The sequence below is a fragment of the Schistocerca nitens genome, chromosome 3 (assembly GCF_023898315.1).
Source record: "Schistocerca nitens isolate TAMUIC-IGC-003100 chromosome 3, iqSchNite1.1, whole genome shotgun sequence".
Lineage (NCBI taxonomy): Eukaryota > Metazoa > Arthropoda > Insecta > Orthoptera > Acrididae > Schistocerca > Schistocerca nitens.
This window is the reverse complement of record NC_064616.1, coordinates 139,214,026-139,234,928: the sequence shown is the minus strand read 5'-3', so window position 1 is coordinate 139,234,928 and position 20,903 is coordinate 139,214,026. Positions and strand designations below refer to the sequence as shown.

At 40.8% G+C, this 20,903-nt stretch overlaps 1 protein-coding gene across 1 annotated transcript in view; it reads right to left on the bottom strand.

Moving 5' to 3' along the window:
* Positions 1-20,903, bottom strand: part of LOC126248081 (sodium channel protein Nach-like) — a 115,544-nt gene that overhangs the window by 1,636 nt on the left and 93,005 nt on the right. Inside the window, exon 10 of the mRNA XM_049948738.1 lies at positions 10,884-10,978. Within this exon, the coding sequence (XP_049804695.1) occupies positions 10,884-10,978 (95 nt within the window). The remainder of the gene's footprint in view (positions 1-10,883; positions 10,979-20,903) is intronic.

Here is a 20,903-nt window from a genome sequence, read left to right as displayed (position 1 = left end):
AATCAGTGATCACGATTAGACTTCGAGTGTATGATCCAGCACTGACAAAGGTGATACTTAAAACATAAATTTAATTTTGAGCCAAACTATTACTTTGACTTTAATTTAAGAAACAGAGACCAGTAAATATAGTTCCCAATTAAAATTTATTTTCTGTACTGTTTTATCCGAGTTTGCCCTACACAGAAAAAAAGACAAGACTACTTAGATTGTCATTATATAATTTAATTTAACTTCTGGAGGAGCTATTAAAATTGATATGAAAGGAAAATCAGCGTTAAACGTCACGTCCACGTAAAAGGAGTATAAGCTCAGATTGGAGCCCGTTGGAAATGAATTGGGTTATACGCTTTTCAACAGAGCCATGAGGTCAGTTTCCCTAATTGATCTGTGAAACAGCGGAAAATTACAATCTAGATGGCCGGAAGGGTATTTGAACCGCTCTTCTCCCGAATGTCTTAGCAGTGCGCCACCTCGCTCGGTGTCAAAACTGATATTAGTGTACTGAAATGTATACGAAAATTTTAGGCATTGCCTGATTTCGCTTCAGGTAAGGGCATTTGGCGTTATTTCTGTTCAGTCACATTTCTTTCTAAAGTGTTGAAAGTAGTCTCAGAATGAAACACACATTTTCTGGACTGTACTTTGATATAGATTTGTTCAGTTGTATTAATGGTTAACAGCCAAAACACAATGACTTCTTTCGTTATTATCGGTTAATTTGACTGCAGTTTTTGTTAATTTTGCTTAGATACAATACTGTATGTATATGTACATAAAGGATGAGGCAGTTAAGACAATGCACTACAAATACATCAACAACGAGTACATATATTGAGGTGCGGATTTCACGTTTTAGCAGACAACGTCACGTAGCCCAAGTGTTTGGTGTTTCAAGAGGCGCCGTGTTTTAGATGTATACCGGATGCAGAGCAAGCGAGAAAACATCATTCACTAAAAGCACAACGCGGACGAATGTGTGTATTGAGTGATCGTGACGGAGGATTGTGATCAAAAATAGTAGGGACGACAGTTGCAAAAGTCACTGTAGAACTGAATGTCGCACTCGCGAACCCTGCCAGTACTAAAACAACACGAAGGGAGCTCCATAAGCGGGAAACTGCAGGGCGAACTGGAATTCGACATCCACTCATCACTGATACAAATGACAGTAACATGAAAACGTGGTGCCGATCCCATAAAACATGGACTGTGGAGCAATGGAAGAACGCCAATTGGACGAATGAGTCTTGCTTCACACTGTTTCCACCTTTTGGTCGACTTTAGGTTCCCAAAAGTGAAATATGGCAATGATGATTTGGGCAGCTGTACTGTAGTATTCCATGGGTCCAATAATTACTCTGAAATTTTGCTTTACTGCTAAGTATTATGTGACCATTTTGGCTGATCAGGTCCATCTCATGGTACAGTGTTTGATCCCCAAAGTTGATAGTATGTTCCAAGATGATAGGACCCCTGTTCTCACAGCTCGCATTGTCCAGAACTGGTTTTGTATGCACGACGATGAAGTGTCGCATCTCCACTAGCAACCATAGTCGGTAGATCTTAATATTATTGCGTTTTTGTGGACTATTTTTTACCTGAACTTGGCACTATTTTACAGAAAGCATGGTATGAGATTCCTTTGAAAACCATACAGGACCTGTATTTATCCGTTCCGAGACGACTGGAAACTCTTTTGAATGACGACGTTTTTCCTACACCGTATTAGGCTACGTAATGTCTAGTGTTCTGTTGTTTCCACATTTTTGTCCATTCTCTATGTTGCCGTAGCCAAGATAGATACAAAAGGCACGCCGGCCGTTGTGGCTTCAGTCCGGAACCGCGCTGCTACTGCGGTCGCAGGTTCGAATCCTGCCTCGGGCACGGATGTGTGTGACGTCCTTAGGTTAGTTAGGTTTAAGTATTTCTAAGTTCTAGCGGACTGATGACCTCAGATGTTAAGTCCCATAGTGCTCAGAGCCATTAGAACAAAAGGCACAGTTACGAACACTAATCATATTTTTTCGTTATGAACTACAGGTTGGAAATGAACAAATTGCAAGAAAGATAGGAGTATAAGGAAATGGGATCTGAATAAATTGAAAGAATCTGGAATGGACGAGGGTTTTAAATGGAACAATAGACAATGATCAACTGAAGCTGTGGGAAAGAATATAATAGAAGGTGAATGGGTGTGAGAGACGAAATAGTGAAGGCAGAAAACTATGAAGCAGGCACAGAAACAAAGCCTGGTGGGAATCCTTGGATAACACGAGAATTTAAATTAACTAAGAAAAGGAGTAAATAGAAAAATTCATAAAAAGATAAAAGGTCATACAGATGTCTGAAACATGAGATCGAGAGAGAGAGTGCAAAATGGTGAAGCAATAGCCTTGCCGCAGTGGTAACACCGGTTCCCATCAGATCACCGAAGTTCAGCGCTGTCGGGCTAGGCTAGCACTAGGATAAGTGACCAACCGGTCTGCCGAGCGCTGTTGGCAAGCAGCGTACACTCAGCCCTTGTGACGCAAACTGAGGAGCCACTTGATTAACAAGTAGCGGCTTCGGAATCGTAAACTGACAAAACGGCCGGGAGAGTGATGTGCTGACCACATACCTCTCCATATCCCCATCCAGTGACGCATGTGTGCTGACGATGATACTTCTGGAGAACAGAGGAACAGCCATATAAATACACTCCTGGAAATTGAAATAAGAACACCGTGAATTCATTGTCCCAGGAAGGGGAAACTTTACTGACACATTCCTGGGGTCAGGTACATCACATGATCACACTGACAGAACCACAGGCACATAGACACAGGCAACAGAGCATGCACAATGTCGGCACTAGTACAGTGTATATCCACCTTTCGCAGCAATGCAGGCTGCTATTCTCCCATGGAGACGATCGTAGAGATGCTGGATGTAGTCCTGTGGAACGGCTTGCCATGCCATTTCCACCTGGCGCCTCAGTTGGACCAGCGTTCGTGCTGGACGTGCAGACCGCGTGAGACGACGCTTCATCCAGTCCCAAACATGCTCAATGGGGGACAGATCCGGAGATCTTGCTGGCCAGGGTAGTTGACTTACACCTTCTAGAGCACGTTGGGTGGCACGGGATACATGCGGACGTGCATTGTCCTGTTGGAACAGCAAGTTCCCTTGCCGGTCTAGGAATGGTAGAACGATGGGTTCTATGACGGTTTGGATGTACCGTGCACTATTCAGTGTCCCCTCGACGATCACCAGTGGTGTACGGCCAGTGTAGGAGATCGCTCCCCACACTATGATGCCGGGTGTTGGCCCTGTGTGCCTCGGTCGTATGCAGTCCTGATTGTGGCGCTCACCTGCACGGCGCCAAACACGCATACGACCATCATTGGCACCAAGGCAGAAGCGACTCTCATCGCTGAAGACGACACGTCTCCATTCGTCCCTCCATTCACGCCTGTCGCGACACCACTGGAGGCGGGCTGCACGATGTTGGGGCGTGAGCGGAAGACGGCCTAACGGTGTGCGGGACCGTAGCCCAGCTTCATGGAGACGGTTGCGAATGGTCCTCGCCGATACCCCAGGAGCAACAGTGTCCCTAATTTGCTGGGAAGTGGCGGTGCGGTCCCCTACGGCACTGCGTAGGATCCTACGGTCTTGGCGTGCATCCGTGCTTCGCTGCGGTCCGGTCCCAGGTCGACGGGCACGTGCACCTTCCGCCGACCACTGGCGACAACATCGATGTACTGTGGAGACCTCACGCCCCACGTGTTGAGCAATTCGGCGGTACGTCCACCCCGCCTCCCGCATGCCCACTATACGCCCTCGCTCAAAGTCCGTCAACTGCACATACGGTTCACGTCCACGCTGTCGCGGCATGCTACCAGTGTTAAAGACTGCGATGGAGCTCCGTATGCCACGGCAAACTGGCTGACACTGACGGCGGCGGTGCACAAATGCTGCGCAGCTAGCGCCATTCGACGGCCAACACCGCGGTTCCTGGTGTGTCCGCTGTGCCGTGAGTGTGATCATTGCTTGTACAGCCCTCTCGCAGTGTCCGGAGCAAGTATGGTGGGTCTGATATGTGGAAGGGAAAAGAACTTCAAGACAATTACTATGTTTAATAGAAAGAAGCGTAAGTAGATGACGATGAGATGGGAGACATACTTCCTGATGAGTTTGACAGAGCAGGGAAAAGCCTATGTGAAGAAAAGGCCCCTGGAGTAAATGACATTCTTTCAGAATGAGTGAGACCTTTGTGAAGGCCAACCATGACAAAAACTAATCCTCCTGGTAAGCAAGATACATGAAACAGGATAAATACCCTCAGACATAATGAAGAATGTAATAATTCCTATTTCAAAGAAGGCAGTTGCTGACAGGTGTGAATATAACGGAAATATGTTAACGTCCAAGAAAAATGTTAGTGTTACGAAGACTTTTCCAAAGGTGTTAATCTGGAAGGTAGCGAAAAGTGGACTACTAACATTTCACTCAGTAAGGAACAGAATATTTTGAAATGTGATGCTACACAAGAATGGTGAAGATTTGGTGCGTAGATGGAATAACTAATAAGGAAGTACTGAATCAAAATAGAATGAGAAATAGTTTATGGCACAACCTGATTAAAAGAACGGACTGGTTGACAGTACACATGCTGAGGATCAAAGAATCGTGATTTTGGTAATAGGAATGAGTGTAGGAGGTATAAACAGTGGAGGGTGACCAAGGGTTGAGTGCAATAAGCTGGTTCAAGTGGGTGAATCATGCAGAGATGAAAACGCTTGCGTGAAACAGCGTAGTGTGGAGAGCTGTATCTCATCAGTCCTCGGACTGACGACCACAACAACAGCATCGTAAACCACAGTATCACCGTCACGAGAAGAAGTCCGGCAAATGTCTGCCCTGTTGTACCCAACGTAAGATTGGTTGGTTGATTTGGGGGAGGGACCAAAGAGCGAGGTCATCGGTCCCATCGGATTAAGGATGGATGGGGAAGGTAGTCGGTCGTGCCCTTTAAAAGGAGTAATTCCGGAATTTGCCTGAAGCGATTTAGAGAAATCACGGAAAATCTAATTTAGGGTGACCGAACGTGGGTTTGAACCGTCGTCCCCCACTGTGCCAATTCGCTCGCTATCCAACGTAAGTAAATATCCAAGTCAGATACAGTTGGTCCAAACAGTCGTGAACACCGCAGACAAGATGCGCAGTAAACCCCGCTCAGTCGATCGCCAGTGTCGGACGTGTTGCCATAGAGCCAAGTGGGACTCTCCACTAACAAGTAGAGGAAGAACACATTCAGATTTGGAGATACGACCAGCACAAAGCAAGTTAATGGGCAAAGTCATTCACGTGACGTGACGTGGCTGCAAAAGTCTACCACTTTATGAAGAATGAAGCTGTACTAGGTGTTCCACTGAAACTTTGCTACGTTGAAATGAGTGGCCGAAGTAACTGGTGTATCGTTTACTTCCATTTTGCGAATTAAGAGAGAACTGGAAAGACTCCAGGCACGTGAATCCTCTATATTTTCAACATGTCATAAGGAAAGGCACAGAAGATCTTGGAAGGCCAGTTTAGACAATTTTAATGAGCAAGTCATTCGCCGTGTGGCGAATAATTTCCACGTTACATATAAAAGAAGACCCAATTTAAAGGAAATTCTTAAAAATTTACAAAGTTTAACAAATTTTGAAGGATGTGTAAACACACTTCGTAAAATACACTCCTGGAAATGGAAAAAAGAACACATTGACACCGGTGTGTCAGACCCACCATACTTGCTCCGGACACTGCGAGAGGGCTGTACAAGCAATGATCACACGCACGGCACAGCGGACACACCAGGAACCGCGGTGTTGGCCGTCGAATGGCGCTAGCTGCGCAGCATTTGTGCACCGCCGCCGTCAGTGTCAGCCAGTTTGCCGTGGCATACGGAGCTCCATCGCAGTCTTTAACACTGGTAGCATGCCGCGACAGCGTGGACGTGAACCGTATGTGCAGTTGACGGACTTTGAGCGAGGGCGTATAGTGGGCATGCGGGAGGCGGGGTGGACGTACCGCCGAATTGCTCAACACGTGGGGCGTGAGGTCTCCACAGTACATCGATGTTGTCGCCAGTGGTCGGCGGAAGGTGCACGTGCCCGTCGACCTGGGACCGGACCGCAGCGACGCACGGATGCACGCCAAGACCGTAGGATCCTACGCAGTGCCGTAGGGGACCGCACCGCCACTTCCCAGCAAATTAGGGACACTGTTGCTCCTGGGGTATCGGCGAGGACCATTCGCAACCGTCTCCATGAAGCTGGGCTACGGTCCCGCACACCGTTAGGCCGTCTTCCGCTCACGCCCCAACATCGTGCAGCCCGCCTCCAGTGGTGTCGCGACAGGCGTGAATGGAGGGACGAATGGAGACGTGTCGTCTTCAGCGATGAGAGTCGCTTCTGCCTTGGTGCCAATGATGGTCGTATGCGTGTTTGGCGCCGTGCAGGTGAGCGCCACAATCAGGACTGCATACGACCGAGGCACACAGGGCCAACACCCGGCATCATAGTGTGGGGAGCGATCTCCTACACTGGCCGTACACCACTGGTGATCGTCGAGGGGACACTGAATAGTGCACGGTACATCCAAACCGTCATAGAACCCATCGTTCTACCATTCCTAGACCGGCAAGGGAACTTGCTGTTCCAACAGGACAATGCACGTCCGCATGTATCCCGTGCCACCCAACGTGCTCTAGAAGGTGTAAGTCAACTACCCTGGCCAGCAAGATCTCCGGATCTGTCCCCCATTGAGCATGTTTGGGACTGGATGAAGCGTCGTCTCACGCGGTCTGCACGTCCAGCACGAACGCTGGTCCAACTGAGGCGCCAGGTGGAAATGGCATGGCAAGCCGTTCCACAGGACTACATCCAGCATCTCTACGATCGTCTCCATGGGAGAATAGCAGCCTGCATTGCTGCGAAAGGTGGATATACACTGTACTAGTGCCGACATTGTGCATGCTCTGTTGCCTGTGTCTATGTGCCTGTGGTTCTGTCAGTGTGATCATGTGATGTACCTGACCCCAGGAATGTGTCAGTAAAGTTTCCCCTTCCTGGGACAATGAATTCACGGTGTTCTTATTTCAATTTCCAGGAGTGTACTTTGTACTGTAGGATCTGGGTGGAAGAAGACGACGAGTAAGTTCTACAGGAACAAATTAATATCAGGGCAAAAGGAACTGCCTACTTAAAAGTATCCGAGAGTACATACGCGAACGTCACCCAGTTGTTTGTATGGATGAAACACATATTCAGACCTGTCACACACCAGGGTATGGATGACGTGACAATTCACGAAAATGTCTGTTGGAACTTGTTTCGAAAGGTAGCAGAATTATCACCACTCATGCTGACGAGGAGGACGATTTTGTGCCGAATGCCCACGAAAGGTTTTAAGCGGCTCAGGAAAAGATTAATACCTAATCTAATACCTTATGCTGCCCTCGTTATAAATAACGCCCCTTACCACAATTAGCAACTGTCTCGTGCTCCAAAATCCAACTCCACGAGTGGAGAAGTGATGTCCTGGTTAACATAAATGAGAATTCCTTTCCAAAAGAACATGCTGAGGCCCCAGTAGTATTCACTCATCAAAATGAACAAACCAGACTACATCATTTATAAAATAGACAGTATTTTAGTCGACAATGGCCATACTGTGTCAAGACTTCCTCCACACCACCCAGAACTGAATCATATAGAGCTGATATGGGCAAGAGTCAAGAACAACCTTTCTGGACGTTAATATGACGTTCAGAATGGATACGTTATTAACACTTATAGATAAACAAGTTGCTTCTCCACAGCAAAAGAAGACCAGAAGAAATACTTTCAGCTAGTAAATTAAATCTGAAGGTAGTATATTTCAAGTATAGGTTTACTGGACAAAGCGCTGGAGGTGACCATGAAAATGGGAAGTGGTAGAGACTCGTAAAGTGATAGTCATAATGATGGGAGGAATACTAATCTCGCAAGTGAAGATGAAAGTGAATCAGCTGACATTGCCACTTGAAATGAAACACATGCAGGTACTGAAAACGAAACGTAAGGTGGAGCATTTTCTGCAGGTGTTTTGTGTATGGAAATTGTGACCGTGAAAGATCCGTTGTATTATGTCAAACGATGAACTGTATTATTTGTAATGTGTTGTTGTGTCTGCTATTATTCTGAAGATCTTGAACGTCTTCTTAACAGTGAAGCTATTGTTTACGCCGCGCGACTGCTACGGTTGCAGGTTCGAATCCTGCCTCGGGCATGGATGTGTGTGATGTCCTTAGGTTAGTTAGGTTTAAGTAGTTCTAAGTTCTAGGGGACTGATGACCTCAGATGTTAAGTGCCATAGCGCTCAGAGCCATTTGAACCATTTTTTTTATTGTTTACGACCAAACAGTACGTTTCACATTGGTATGCTTGTAAAATAAAGCCGCCAACAGTGCCGTCTCTATCCCATTTGATCATCCACTGCACTGCAATACCTCTTCACCTTCCATGCATTTCCCGTCCTGCGCATGCGTGTGACTTTTTCTGTTTGCATGAAGTGTACAGTTGGTGTGTTTATCAGTACGCTTGTAGACTCTCAATCATTGCTCTGCTGTCGTAGCGATCGGGAAACTTGCTTGTGAAGCTATTTAGGCTTCCACAATGTATACGACAGTCTAAAAAGTGAAAATTGTTTTATTCTGTATACAATATCGTTATACTGTTAGTGTAGCAGTAAGATTGTATGCTGGAAGGTATCCTGACCATACCAAACACTCGTAACCTCTATATACAAACATCTTAAAATAAAAAAACTGGACTTGTGAAGAATAAAACACGCAAGGGAAAGAAACAGAAACTGGTTAGAGAAACGCAGCTAACATTTTTAGTAACGGTAACACACAACCCACGTGTCCCTACGAGTCATCTTGGATTTACGAGTCGAATTCGTCAAAGGAGTGTTCGGCGAATATTAAATTTCAACATATTTCATCGTTCCCAGATTTCAGTCCATCAACAGCCATGACTTTCAAAATCAAGTATAGTTATCTGACTCACCTTTAAAAAAAAGTGAAGTGATGCGGTTAGGACTTTTCAGGACTCGCAATAGTGGTGTTTTATTGGTGGGACTCAAGGTGAGTACGATCCACTTTTTGAGAACTTGATATGACAGTCATATTTAGAATAACAGGACCGTACCTGAGTTACCTATTTGCTCACATTTTGTGCAGTAGGGCAGGCGTTTATGCGGCCACTTCATCTGATGCAGGACATTTGTTTTTTGGCGCTGTTATCTTGTTGACTGTTTGATCAAGTTCCACATATGTTATGTACTCAATCCTCTTCGAAGTCTGTTTCCAAGCACGAAGAAAAAGTATCTTGCTCAATTAAAAAAAATTGGATGTCATAATTCGGCAACTATGACCGCTGAAAGTAGCTAGGTTAACTTAGGAAACTCCCCACTATGTGCATTGAAACTTAGCGAAACCGCATCTCGATATACGTACTTCTTATGGACATATTTCGAATGGTAGCCTCCATGTATTAATGTACAAAATAAATTTAGAACGCAAACAACATGATTTGTGCTGTCTACTGTTGTAAATAATTCCACACGTCTCGAAAAAAAGTAACCATGTGAAAGAAGGTATTAACAATGACATAATTCTTCCGATAAAAAAGAGAGAAGAGTGAACATTAGGTGCAGAAGTATTGCCATTCTGGCACTGAAACAGTTCAAAAGAAATGGTTAGCAGCTGGTATACATGTGCGTCACGGCACCTGTATGAAATGATCCCTGGAATGGCAAGGCGGTGAACAATAAAAAAAGAAAAAGAAATTGTAAGATTTTAAACATGGCTGCAGCAGAAACTGTTAAAATTCTTCACAATAAAAGGATGACAGCCAAAAACAGTTGCAGGATAATTTTTTTTTTATTAAAATTCTTGACCAAGGTTTCGGTACATATAAATATACCTTCATCAGAAGTAAAACTTCCTGAAGAGAAAGACACATTCATTAGAAAAGCCATATCAACTAAAGTGAGAAACAGAAGCTTAAGTAACGGTGAAATTACCAAAGTAATACAGGCACAAAATCTTTAGTACTTACTAAAATTACATCATGCAATGGAGGATAATAAAACAATTATGCCAAAGGCGTCGTCAGTAATTAAGATATCATCTCCATTTGTATAACATGTGTAATGGGCACAGGGTCAAAGCGAACAGTTTAGCACCATTACTTCGCTTATGAACTATTGAGACACGAGTGTGAAAGCACTAGGGCAGATGGTTTCGCCGAGAGAGGGCACTTGCATGTGCCAGACTCGCGCATATTAAAAAGCCATGAATACGTACATAAGCGCATCAAAAATTATTAAAGGTTGTGTTAATTCAAACTCTGTCTTAATAAATAAAACGTATCAGGCCAATTAAAGACATTTATGTAAAATAGAAATATAGAACCAATTTACCTGTGTCCTAGTGTCAAACGGATAAAGCTTGCGCTTGGAACATCTAACGAGAGAGGGCACTAGTGTAATGCGCGAGAGTCTCGCGTAGCGTAGGCAGTGAAATACATACTAGCGAAACAACCAAAATGTTATAATAATAAAAAAAAAATTTTATCCTGCAACTGTTTTTGGCTGTCATCCTTTTATTGTGAAAAAAAAAAGAAATTGTGTTAAGTATATGAAGTATGAGAGAATGAATACATGGTGCTATTTTTAATTAATTACAAAATATATTAATATGGCGCATCTTGAAGAGTGTGACAAAGTTTGCCACTAAAATAATAGTGGGAGAACAATATTTGTTCATAACTAAGATAATCTCACATGTTGCTACCATAGAAACTTACCTAGAAGATCCACCCACCCGAAGAGCACTTCCCTCTTATATCTCACCATTGGCCACGACACAAATCCTATGTCTATATGCTCTGGTGCAGCTCCCCTGGGAAAACGAAAGAAAAAGTTCGTAATTATATAATTACTGTGGTTGACCCATCTGACATGTTAGTCCTGCTGTATGATTAGTGATGTTAGATGGTGAAATGGAACTTCACGGTTAAATCATACTTATACAGTATACCTTAAAATCATTTTGACCTCTGACCTCTGGTGGGAATTTGTTTTCATTTAGGCAAATTATCTCAGCGGGTTTCATAAATATTGTATCATTATTCACAAATGAAGAAAAAACCGACTTCAGCAACAAATCGTTGTTTTTATTTCAGTACATGATGCATTTCGAGGACTGTGGGCTCATCTCCAGCTGCTTGATCATTCTGCATCAGTTACCAATTTTAGGTTAATACTGGGATTTTTAAGATTACATAAGTATGTTACAAAGTGTTACACCATGAATACGTGTTTTATGAAACTAAGACGATATCGAAAAATTACTCACTGGTCCCAGTAGTTGTTACGCAGTTTTGAAGCACAAGATAAGTTGAAATATTTGTAGACATATATTACTCATTCTGTACTAGTATTGATCACTTACATGTAACCACTGCTGGAAACAGCAACCATTTTTTCAATGTAGTAGTATCATAAAACTTGATTTCACAATGTGCCACTTTGTAACATACTTACGTAATCATAACAGGACCGGAATTAAGCTAAAACTGAAAAAAGATGTTGACTGATGAAGCAACTGAAGACGATCACCCAGGGCTCGAAACTGCTTCGTGATTGAAATAAAGATCGCAATTTGTAAAGAAAGGTTGTTTGTTTTTTTATTTTAAGAAAGTAATACAGTCACGGAAGCAACACGACACTCACGGATGAAATTAAGTTAGACCAAAGACATTAGAGTTTTTCAAACTCTGTTGTCTGTTGGCTTCTGATTAGCAGTTCTGAATGGTAAAAATGCAGTAGTCTGGAGGTCTGAGATGAAATTATGGAGAAAAGATGCATTTAAAATTTACATTTAAGAAATTATTCTTCCGATATGTGAACTACCGTCACACTCAACTATAAAATGCTTAACAGAAGGCGGAAATTCTTAATGAGTTTTTGTTTGACGTTCCAAATAATTCAGTGTGTTGGTACAACAGGTATGCTTAGGGTGGGGAAGGAGTAAGTCACTTTGATTTAAAGAGAGCTGCGGTGAGGGTTGTGTGGCAAGAATAGCTACTTCTGCTACGTCATTGGCATTATAACTTTGTACTCGTTTTTAAGGGGCAAAATTTGCAGTATGTCGAAACTTTTTGACAGTATTGACGCACCTGGGGGGAAATGGACAGCATTTTCTTGCAGACCATATTTCATCTACTTCTACAGTTCACGGTGTATTTAGGTTACATATACATGATTTAATACCTTATAAACAAATCCTTCATTGGGTACAATCGTTGTAAAACTGAATGATATACGGATTAATAATGATTCAGTAATGAAATATCTTGTACGAACAGTCGAACAATATACTGCATTATCTGCCAACCGACATGATCTACGTACACATAAGCCCCACTGCACTTCATCAAATCTTGCGAAGAGCAGTACACAACTTTTCAAGTACCTCCTATGGCTATTTTATCTTCGAGAAAGGGATAGACGCAAAAAAAAAAGAAAACTTAACAGTAAATGCAGTTTTGTGGCATAATTTTTATCATATATGAAAAATAGATATTTTATTTACTTTGATGTTCTCGAGCTATAGAAGTTTAATTTGTTTTGAAAAACAAAATTGGTCAATAAGATTATGGAACATGCTAGTCATGATTTTGTAAACCCCTTGTTTTAGGGGAAAGCAGATTATCAATATATCTAACTTGACAAATGGTTTTTGGTCATGACGTCTACTGCTTCATCATCTTTCTTAAATATAAGATTACGAAATACTGTCGGCAAAGTATCACAAATTTGAAACGTAACAATTATCATTATAATTACGCGATGACAACAATAAGCAAATTATACTCGATGGAAGAGATGCGAAACCCTTAAAACACCTTTTAATATCGGTCAGCAGTTAAAGGAATAAAGGAATTATAGTGAAGAAAGCAGATACTAGACGAGAAATGCAGCCAGTCACAATGCTGTCACATGAACGGTTAATATGGAATAATTAGGCTGTATACCTATTTTCTTTTGAAACAACGGCGTCATTTGTCTTGCAGGTTGCAGGTTATTTCTCTCGAATTACGAACCAATAAGTGTTCAGGCAATTTTTGTTAAATACACACTCGAGGATTACTGCTCTTACCTTAAAAGATACCTTTTTTGAAATGAGTTATGTCATGTGGCGTTTGGCTAGCTTGTCATACCTTTAAACCAAAATAAACTACCATAAATGAATCTACTGGGAGGAAACGCTGAAAAAATTTATACGTTGAAGGTTCCTTTGGGCGTCCTCATGTTTATACTGACGAGGCCCATTCCTAGGCTTCAACAATTAATATAAACCGCATTTGGATTTTTTCGTTAGCAGAGCTGTTTGTGATGGGTCTTCCTCATATCGTACCTCGGCAGTGTAAATACCATCACGTGCCCATTTAACAAAATTAAGTAACTACCTGATTTTATTCATATATATCTCTAAAAATGTATATACAGTTCATATTAATTTCAGTTCTATTCAGAATTGTTCCTTATACTCTTTAAAAGATTTTTGATGTTATTGTAACTAGAGGTATACGATATGTACTTTACAGTTGTTTATGCCTTTAGTTGGACTTGCCATATATTTTCTTATAGGTGGTTTCGCTTTAACTCTTCACCTATACCTATGTCTCCGATATCTGAACATCTCCTGTGTTCTTTTAGTATTTAATTGCATAGAGCGGTTCACGGTTATTATTAGATGTTAAAATGCTTATAAAGAAAGCGGTTTATGTTTATGAAAAAAAGTTATTTTTTATTGAAATAGATGGTGTACTGATACGCACCGTAGTACGCTCTTCGCCCTAATCATCGATATAAATAAACTATATCTAGTAGCGCCCAAAGCCGATAAGTAATATGCCGCAAGTAGAAAGATACAGGCTAAGTTTCTTATCGCTGTCTGATTTCAATTCTTTTCGACGCTCATCTAATCTCTCTCGGCAGCGTACAGTGAGTTCATGTGATTTCTCTCTGCTGTTTCAGCTGTACTCGGGTATTGACGTGCCTATGTAGTCGACCTTGGTTATGTGTGTTAAGTAATCTGTTCTATAAGGCTCAGTAATGAGTGAACTGTTTTTGTTTATTTCTAACTAGTTTTCGGTTTATTGGGCCATCTTTAGGAAACAACTGACTAGCTACCTTAAGGAACAATAGTTCTTAGGTAAGCAAATATTGTAAGCAAAGATACAATCCACTTGCACAGAATGATGTGCACCAAACTTGTTTCCTATGGTTGTAAATTACACTTTACGCAATGGACAGTAATAAACGCAATAAATAATTAAACTACACATTATTAGACTATTGCATGCTATATGGTTATTATGCTAAAGTTTGTGAGGTCGTGATATTGGTTGCGAAACTGACAAACTGAGCACTGTTCATTTATGTTTTTAGCATTGTAAATTTTGGTAAACCCAATGCACAATACTGAATACAATAAATGACTAAAATGTACAATATTACAGTATCTCTGGTTATATGGTGATAATGCTGTTGTTTCTGAGGTCGTGAGATTAGTTGCTAACTGTCTAACTTAGCACTACCCACTTACGTTGTGCAACAAATATGCTTTACATTGTAAATTACAGTTCACACAATGGTCAGTATTAAACAGAGTACATAATTAAAATACACAATATTACAGTATTACAAATTATATTGTTATCATGTTGTAGTTTGTGATGTAAGCAAGCTAAGAAATATGAAATTCTATTGTGTTTTTATTCTTGTGTAGCAGTATGTGTCAGTGTGACAGGCTGTGGGTATGTGGCTGGTTGACTGCCTAACGTGAAACTTAAAAGTGGGGATGTTCTCAGCTGTAATTGATCATTTAGAGCCAGCTGGGGATTATTAGCTAAATTTTTGTTTACCTCAAGTGATTCTATCAATCTTAGGTTTGCTCCTTTACTGACTATACGTTGCACTTCCGTATGGACTTACTATTTGCGTCGTTCCTTGAATACATGTCTGACAAAGGCGGAGTCTGACTTATGTAATCTCTAGCTGTGTTCATGTACAGTTAGTTTAGTTGTTATAGCACTGGCTGTTTGACCAATATACAGTTTGTTGCAATCATTGCAAGATTTTTATATGCAGCACTGTTACTTAATAAATCCATTTTGTCCTTGCTGTTGAATAAGATATGAGCTGTAGTGCCTCTAACATAACATGATATTTTATAACTGCGGGATTTGAGAGTTTTAGCTAATTTGTTGGACTGCTTTCCTAAATATGGAATAGTACACAAGTTTGTTACAGATACGACTGTTGCTGCACAGGGGGAATACATGCAGGGCAACTTTTTTCTTCTTTGTGTACAATTTTGTCACTTAAGTCAGGGATGTAGCCATTGTTACATGCAATACGTATTATGGTGTACGATTCTGTTTGAAAATTCTTTTTTGACATTGTTATTGATGTAAGACAATGCACCATGGAATGGAAGGTAGCATGTTCTTGTGTTACTGGATGTTGTGAACATGAGGGTATTACCATATCTGTTGTTGTATAGTTTCAAAATTTACAGAAAACCCACTACAACAGTAGCGGTAATACCCTCATGTTCAAAACACCCAATAACACACAGAAATGCTGCCTTCCATTCCATGATTACATAAGTACATCGTCTTACATCCGTACCAATGTCATATTGAATTTTCAGACAGAATTAGACACCATTAAATGTATTGCATCCAACAATGGCTATATCCATGACTTAACTTAGAACGTTCTACACAAGAAACAAAGAAGAAAAATTTTGCACTATGTGTATACAGCAACGTTCATATCTAAAAGAAACTGGTGTACTATCCTGTTTTTAGAAAAGCTATCGGACAAATAAGCCCAAACTATCAAATCCGGCAGTTATGAAATTTCATTTTATGTAAGGGGGCTACAGCTCATGTCTTATTCAAGAGCAAGGACAAAACACACTTATTATGTAACAGTGATGCATATAAAATAACTTGAAATGACTGCAACTAACTGTATATTGGCCAAACAGGCAGGGCTATAACAACTAGACTGATTGAATATGAACACAGATGGAAATTACGTAAGTCAGATTCATCTTTTACAAACATGTGTTGAATGAAGGACACAGATATCAAGTCCAAACAGAAGTGCTACATATAGTCAACAAACGAAGAAAAATAAGTCTGTTAGAAGAACTTGAGGAAAACAGATATTCAGCTAAAAATTCCCAGCTGGTTCTAAATGACCAAATACAGCTGAACACATCCCTACTTTTAAGTTTCACATGATGCACACAACCAGTCACATACACACAAACTGTCACACTGATACATACTGCTACACAAAAATAAAAACACAATACAATTTCACATTCCTTACCGTGCTTACCTCAAAAACTTCAACGTGATAACAATGTAATTTGTAATACTGTAATATTGTGCATTTTAATCGTGTACTGTGTTTAATATTGTGTATTGCATAAACTATAACTTACAATATGAAACACGTTTGTTGCACAACGTAAATCACTAGTGTTCAGTCAGTTATTAACCAATGTCACGACTGCACAAACGTCTAATCATATGACTTGCATTACTTGTAACAACGTGCAGTTTAATTTTTTATTATATTTGTTACTGTCCACTGTGTAAAGCGTAATTTGCAACGATAAGAAACGAGTTTGGGGCACCACATTTTCTTCATGTGGATTTTATCTTAGCTTATAATATGTGGTTACATAAGAACTAGTGTTTCTTATAGACGCTAGTCAGTTGTTTCCTGAAGTATTTGCATTATGGTCATTATTGAACATGAGTTACTAAACACTTTTGTGTTCCTTGTTTTAATATTTTCCTATATTTAGGAAAATCCACGAGTTGCACCTGCGTTTGTGAATGGGGTCTCCGCCAATTGCGGGCACACAGCAAAATATATCATAACATAAAAGTATCTATAAATTGAGTGTAAAAAAGACGGGTTAAGAAACAGTGTGAAAGTTGTTAGATGAAGCAGCTATCAGTCACTTACGTATGAATTGCAGAGTAGTCAAGTTGATGTAGATAGAGATATACTAGAATGGCCATCTAGCCAAAGAGCTTGTTTAATTGTTCTAGGAAATAGTTCTTGTATATCTAGAAATATTGTATTATTGTATTTTTTCACAAGATAATGCTTTATTGTCTTCCTGTTTGGTACGCTCAAGTAAAATACTGGGTCAGAGATGAGGAATACCACAAGGAAATCACAAGCCAGGCGCCGAATAACCAAGATTAAGGTGACTCCTGGTGAGGGACCTCAGCAGAAAAGGCAGTCTGTTCCTCGTGCGAATTCATACGTATGCAATTTTGAGCACTATTTACAGTCAAGAAAACAGAAATGCTTTTTCATTCAAAATTTTTTCTCACCATTTGCGCAAACAAATTTTCGGATAATTAAAGTAACTAGATTTATTATTGCTTTCTTTATTGGCATGACACATAGCTTCGGTAGATGCGAGTTTGTCTTATGTGTACCTTATTCTCATTGTTGTACACTGCTTGGACTTTACATAACCATTAACTTACCGTTACAAAATTGTTATATCGTTATACGATATCTTTCGGAGTGTGTGGATTAGGGCATTATTACCTTAAATATGCCATTTAATATTCGCTCTCCTGCAGAGAGAAATGCTATGGATGTGGACACAGAGCTCACTGAAGTTGAAAATTATTAGCTTGCTGATAACGTCAGCGCAAACAGTGATCGAAATTTTGATAGTGAAACTGAACAGTACGAAATATCAAAGAGCAGCCTACTTCAGGGTCTTCTGAAAATACAGCAGCTGCTAATCCAATTAATGAAATAGATTTGTTGTTGTAAAAATTGCAGTATCTAACGCTCATTAGGACAGAAATCGAAAAATCCAATACTAAAACTAAAATAATGGTTTAACACGTTGTCAAAAATCAAGGAAAGCTTTCTGCCATTCGGACCAAATTGTATTCCGCTCAAGAAAAGCTTCCTGCCAGTCGTACCAAATTGCATTCCTCAGTTATGTCTATTACAGCAGCTCGGTGTGAAACAGAAATTACTTTAAAGCAGATGTCGAAAGAAGAGACAGCTTCCCATAAGGAACTGTCTGAAAGAATTAAACACGTAGCAGATCGACAGCAACAGTCCATTACTCAACAAACAGCAAAATACAACGCATTTACCGAAATCTGTAGTGAATAGCTCATGGAAAAGAATCTAAAATCCTCAAGACAAAGAAGATAAATTCATCTCCTTCCAAGAATACATAGATAGATCTACTGGCGAGATGGTGAACAACAAAATCCAAGTTTTGAAATGATATAACATAACGACTTCACTAAGCACGTAGAACATAAATTATCTGACTACAGAAACCCACAAAGAAAGAGGCAGAGACTTGGCATGACTCGACAGCACAAAAATTACCGCACTTCAGCAAGACGTATATAAAATCACTGATGATACATCATCAATTGATTCAGCATCAATTAATGGCGCAAGCTGTGCAACAATACTGCAGGCTAGATCAAGTATACGGACAGAAAATGCACTTGCCCCCACCAATAATGTGGCGTACACTCTCGATACACAGCCCTTACTAATACATAAGTTATTATAGGAGAACATTCTGCAGAGTAGGCAATTTAATGCATTCCTACCTGACAAATAATTGGTTCATCCTGTTATTTTCGTAAGCGCTTTTCGTGGCACACTATCAGGGTCCTGGAACGGACAAAAATGCATTTTTTTTGTCAGCAGACATATCCAGGCAAGTGTGGCGTTATGGAGCACAGGAGCTATATAACAATGCCTTACTTAGACGAATTCGAATGAGCTTTCCTGGCGAAGTACTGGTCGTGAGCCATCCAAGAAAGGCTAAGAAAAGAAGTTTTCACTCCTGAGACATATAGCGAGAGACAACGTAGCCTAACTATTTTGGAAAGTAAATGCAAAAGAAAATACTGTGATGAGGCAATATCTGACAGAAATGTCATAAGAATACTCAAGGCTAAACTTCCCATGCATATTGGAGAAAAACTTCGTGATGCACCAGAAGATGACACAGATACCTTTTTGTCTGCCACCGTTAATATTTATCTAATTCAGGAAGATACACACATCATGGCAAGTGTTCACCCACAGCTCAATGATAATTCTGGTTACCATAATGAATTGCATTACAGCACCGAGCACACTGTAACTTATCCAACGATAACCACTGCCGTGAGGGGAATTCTCAAAACATAGGCCCCTGCTCATTCGCTAGTAGCCCACACCACGTGCTGCGTTTCAGCAACACTGTTGCCAACCAGCAAGATGTTAACTGTCTTCCTAGATCACCAAATCATCCATGGAGAAAGAGATATAATGGTCATTACTCACCTGCTTATCAAAATCATCAGAAAAGTAAATGGGAACTGACATTGTTCAAAAGACTGAATCAGGGCATGGGAATAATAGAGCTGCATTGTGAACCGAAACCAGGTAGGAAAACTAGTTGTTAGTGGATCTAGCCCTGCCAGACAGGTCATAGACGATGATAGAGGCATGACTGACTCAATAGTCAATTTAATACAATATGGTCATGGTTCAGATCAGCATGATAAATTGTGTGTCGAAGACAACAATTGTACAAAGATTTATGAATCTGTAGTACAACCTGCTGTATATGCCATGGTTGCAAGAATACCTGTAATTGCAGTCATGGACACACACAATTAAGTGCCCTGTTGGCGGTTTCCTTACAAGAAATTGTGAACACCAGAGGTATCAACATTCCTGGTGAATGGGTGCCAGCCCCAAATATAAGCCAGTGAAGTCGCAGGCGCTGGTAAAAACTGAGATACGGGAATTGAAGTTATAGCATTCGTTCCTGGTAGTAAATGGTTTGACAGCAAAAATGTTTCGAAGGAATTAGACTAGAACGATTCTAGGGTCGACCTCTGTGCTGGCCACCTAAGTTTGAGAGTAGGTTATGACCACATCATCACCAATTTGAATCATGGTGGCGTGATCCATAGGCCTGTTTGCCAAACAGTAAAACTACAATACATTGACAAGCTCACTTATGATAAACTGCTGAATTCATTGAAACCACTTGCCATGAATCAAGCCATTTTGTAGAAAGCTAATGAATCTGATACTCAGAGAAGTGAGTTCATAAATGTTTTGGAAGAATTTGAAGTAGTATTTGAAGAACCACCTGGAGTCTTGTACAGATATGAATCTAAACTGCATGCCTGTCTTCAAAAAGCATATTTTCAGGTTTTGTATAGCGTCCCCTGCACCAAGTGGCTGGCTGTTACTAAGAAGATCAGGAAGATGCTATCTTGAGAAATTTAGGTTCTCTCACAGAACCCATACTCTAGTCCAGTATTAATAGTTTTGAAACCTGGCAGAAGTGTCAGGCTTGTGGCACAGCAATAAAGAAAATTCTTGTTCCTGTATGGACCCACCCAGGAAACACCAAAGAAAAGATTCAGAGCTTCTATGGTGTCAAATTGTTAGCCAGACTTGACGTGCTATCACCATACTGGCAGATTTCCTTGGAAAAGGAGTCACAAATACATTGCTTTCTTATTTGCTGGCCACATTTACCAATTCAAGGCGCTGCTGTTTGGGTTAAATATTATTATTAGTGTGTTTACAGCTACCTTGGGCACTGTTATTGGCCCTGACTTACAAGATCAAATCAGAGTCTTTATAGATGATATGCTTATTGCAATGGCTATGAGATGGGAACATCTCGCATTATTGTGTAAGGTTCTACTATG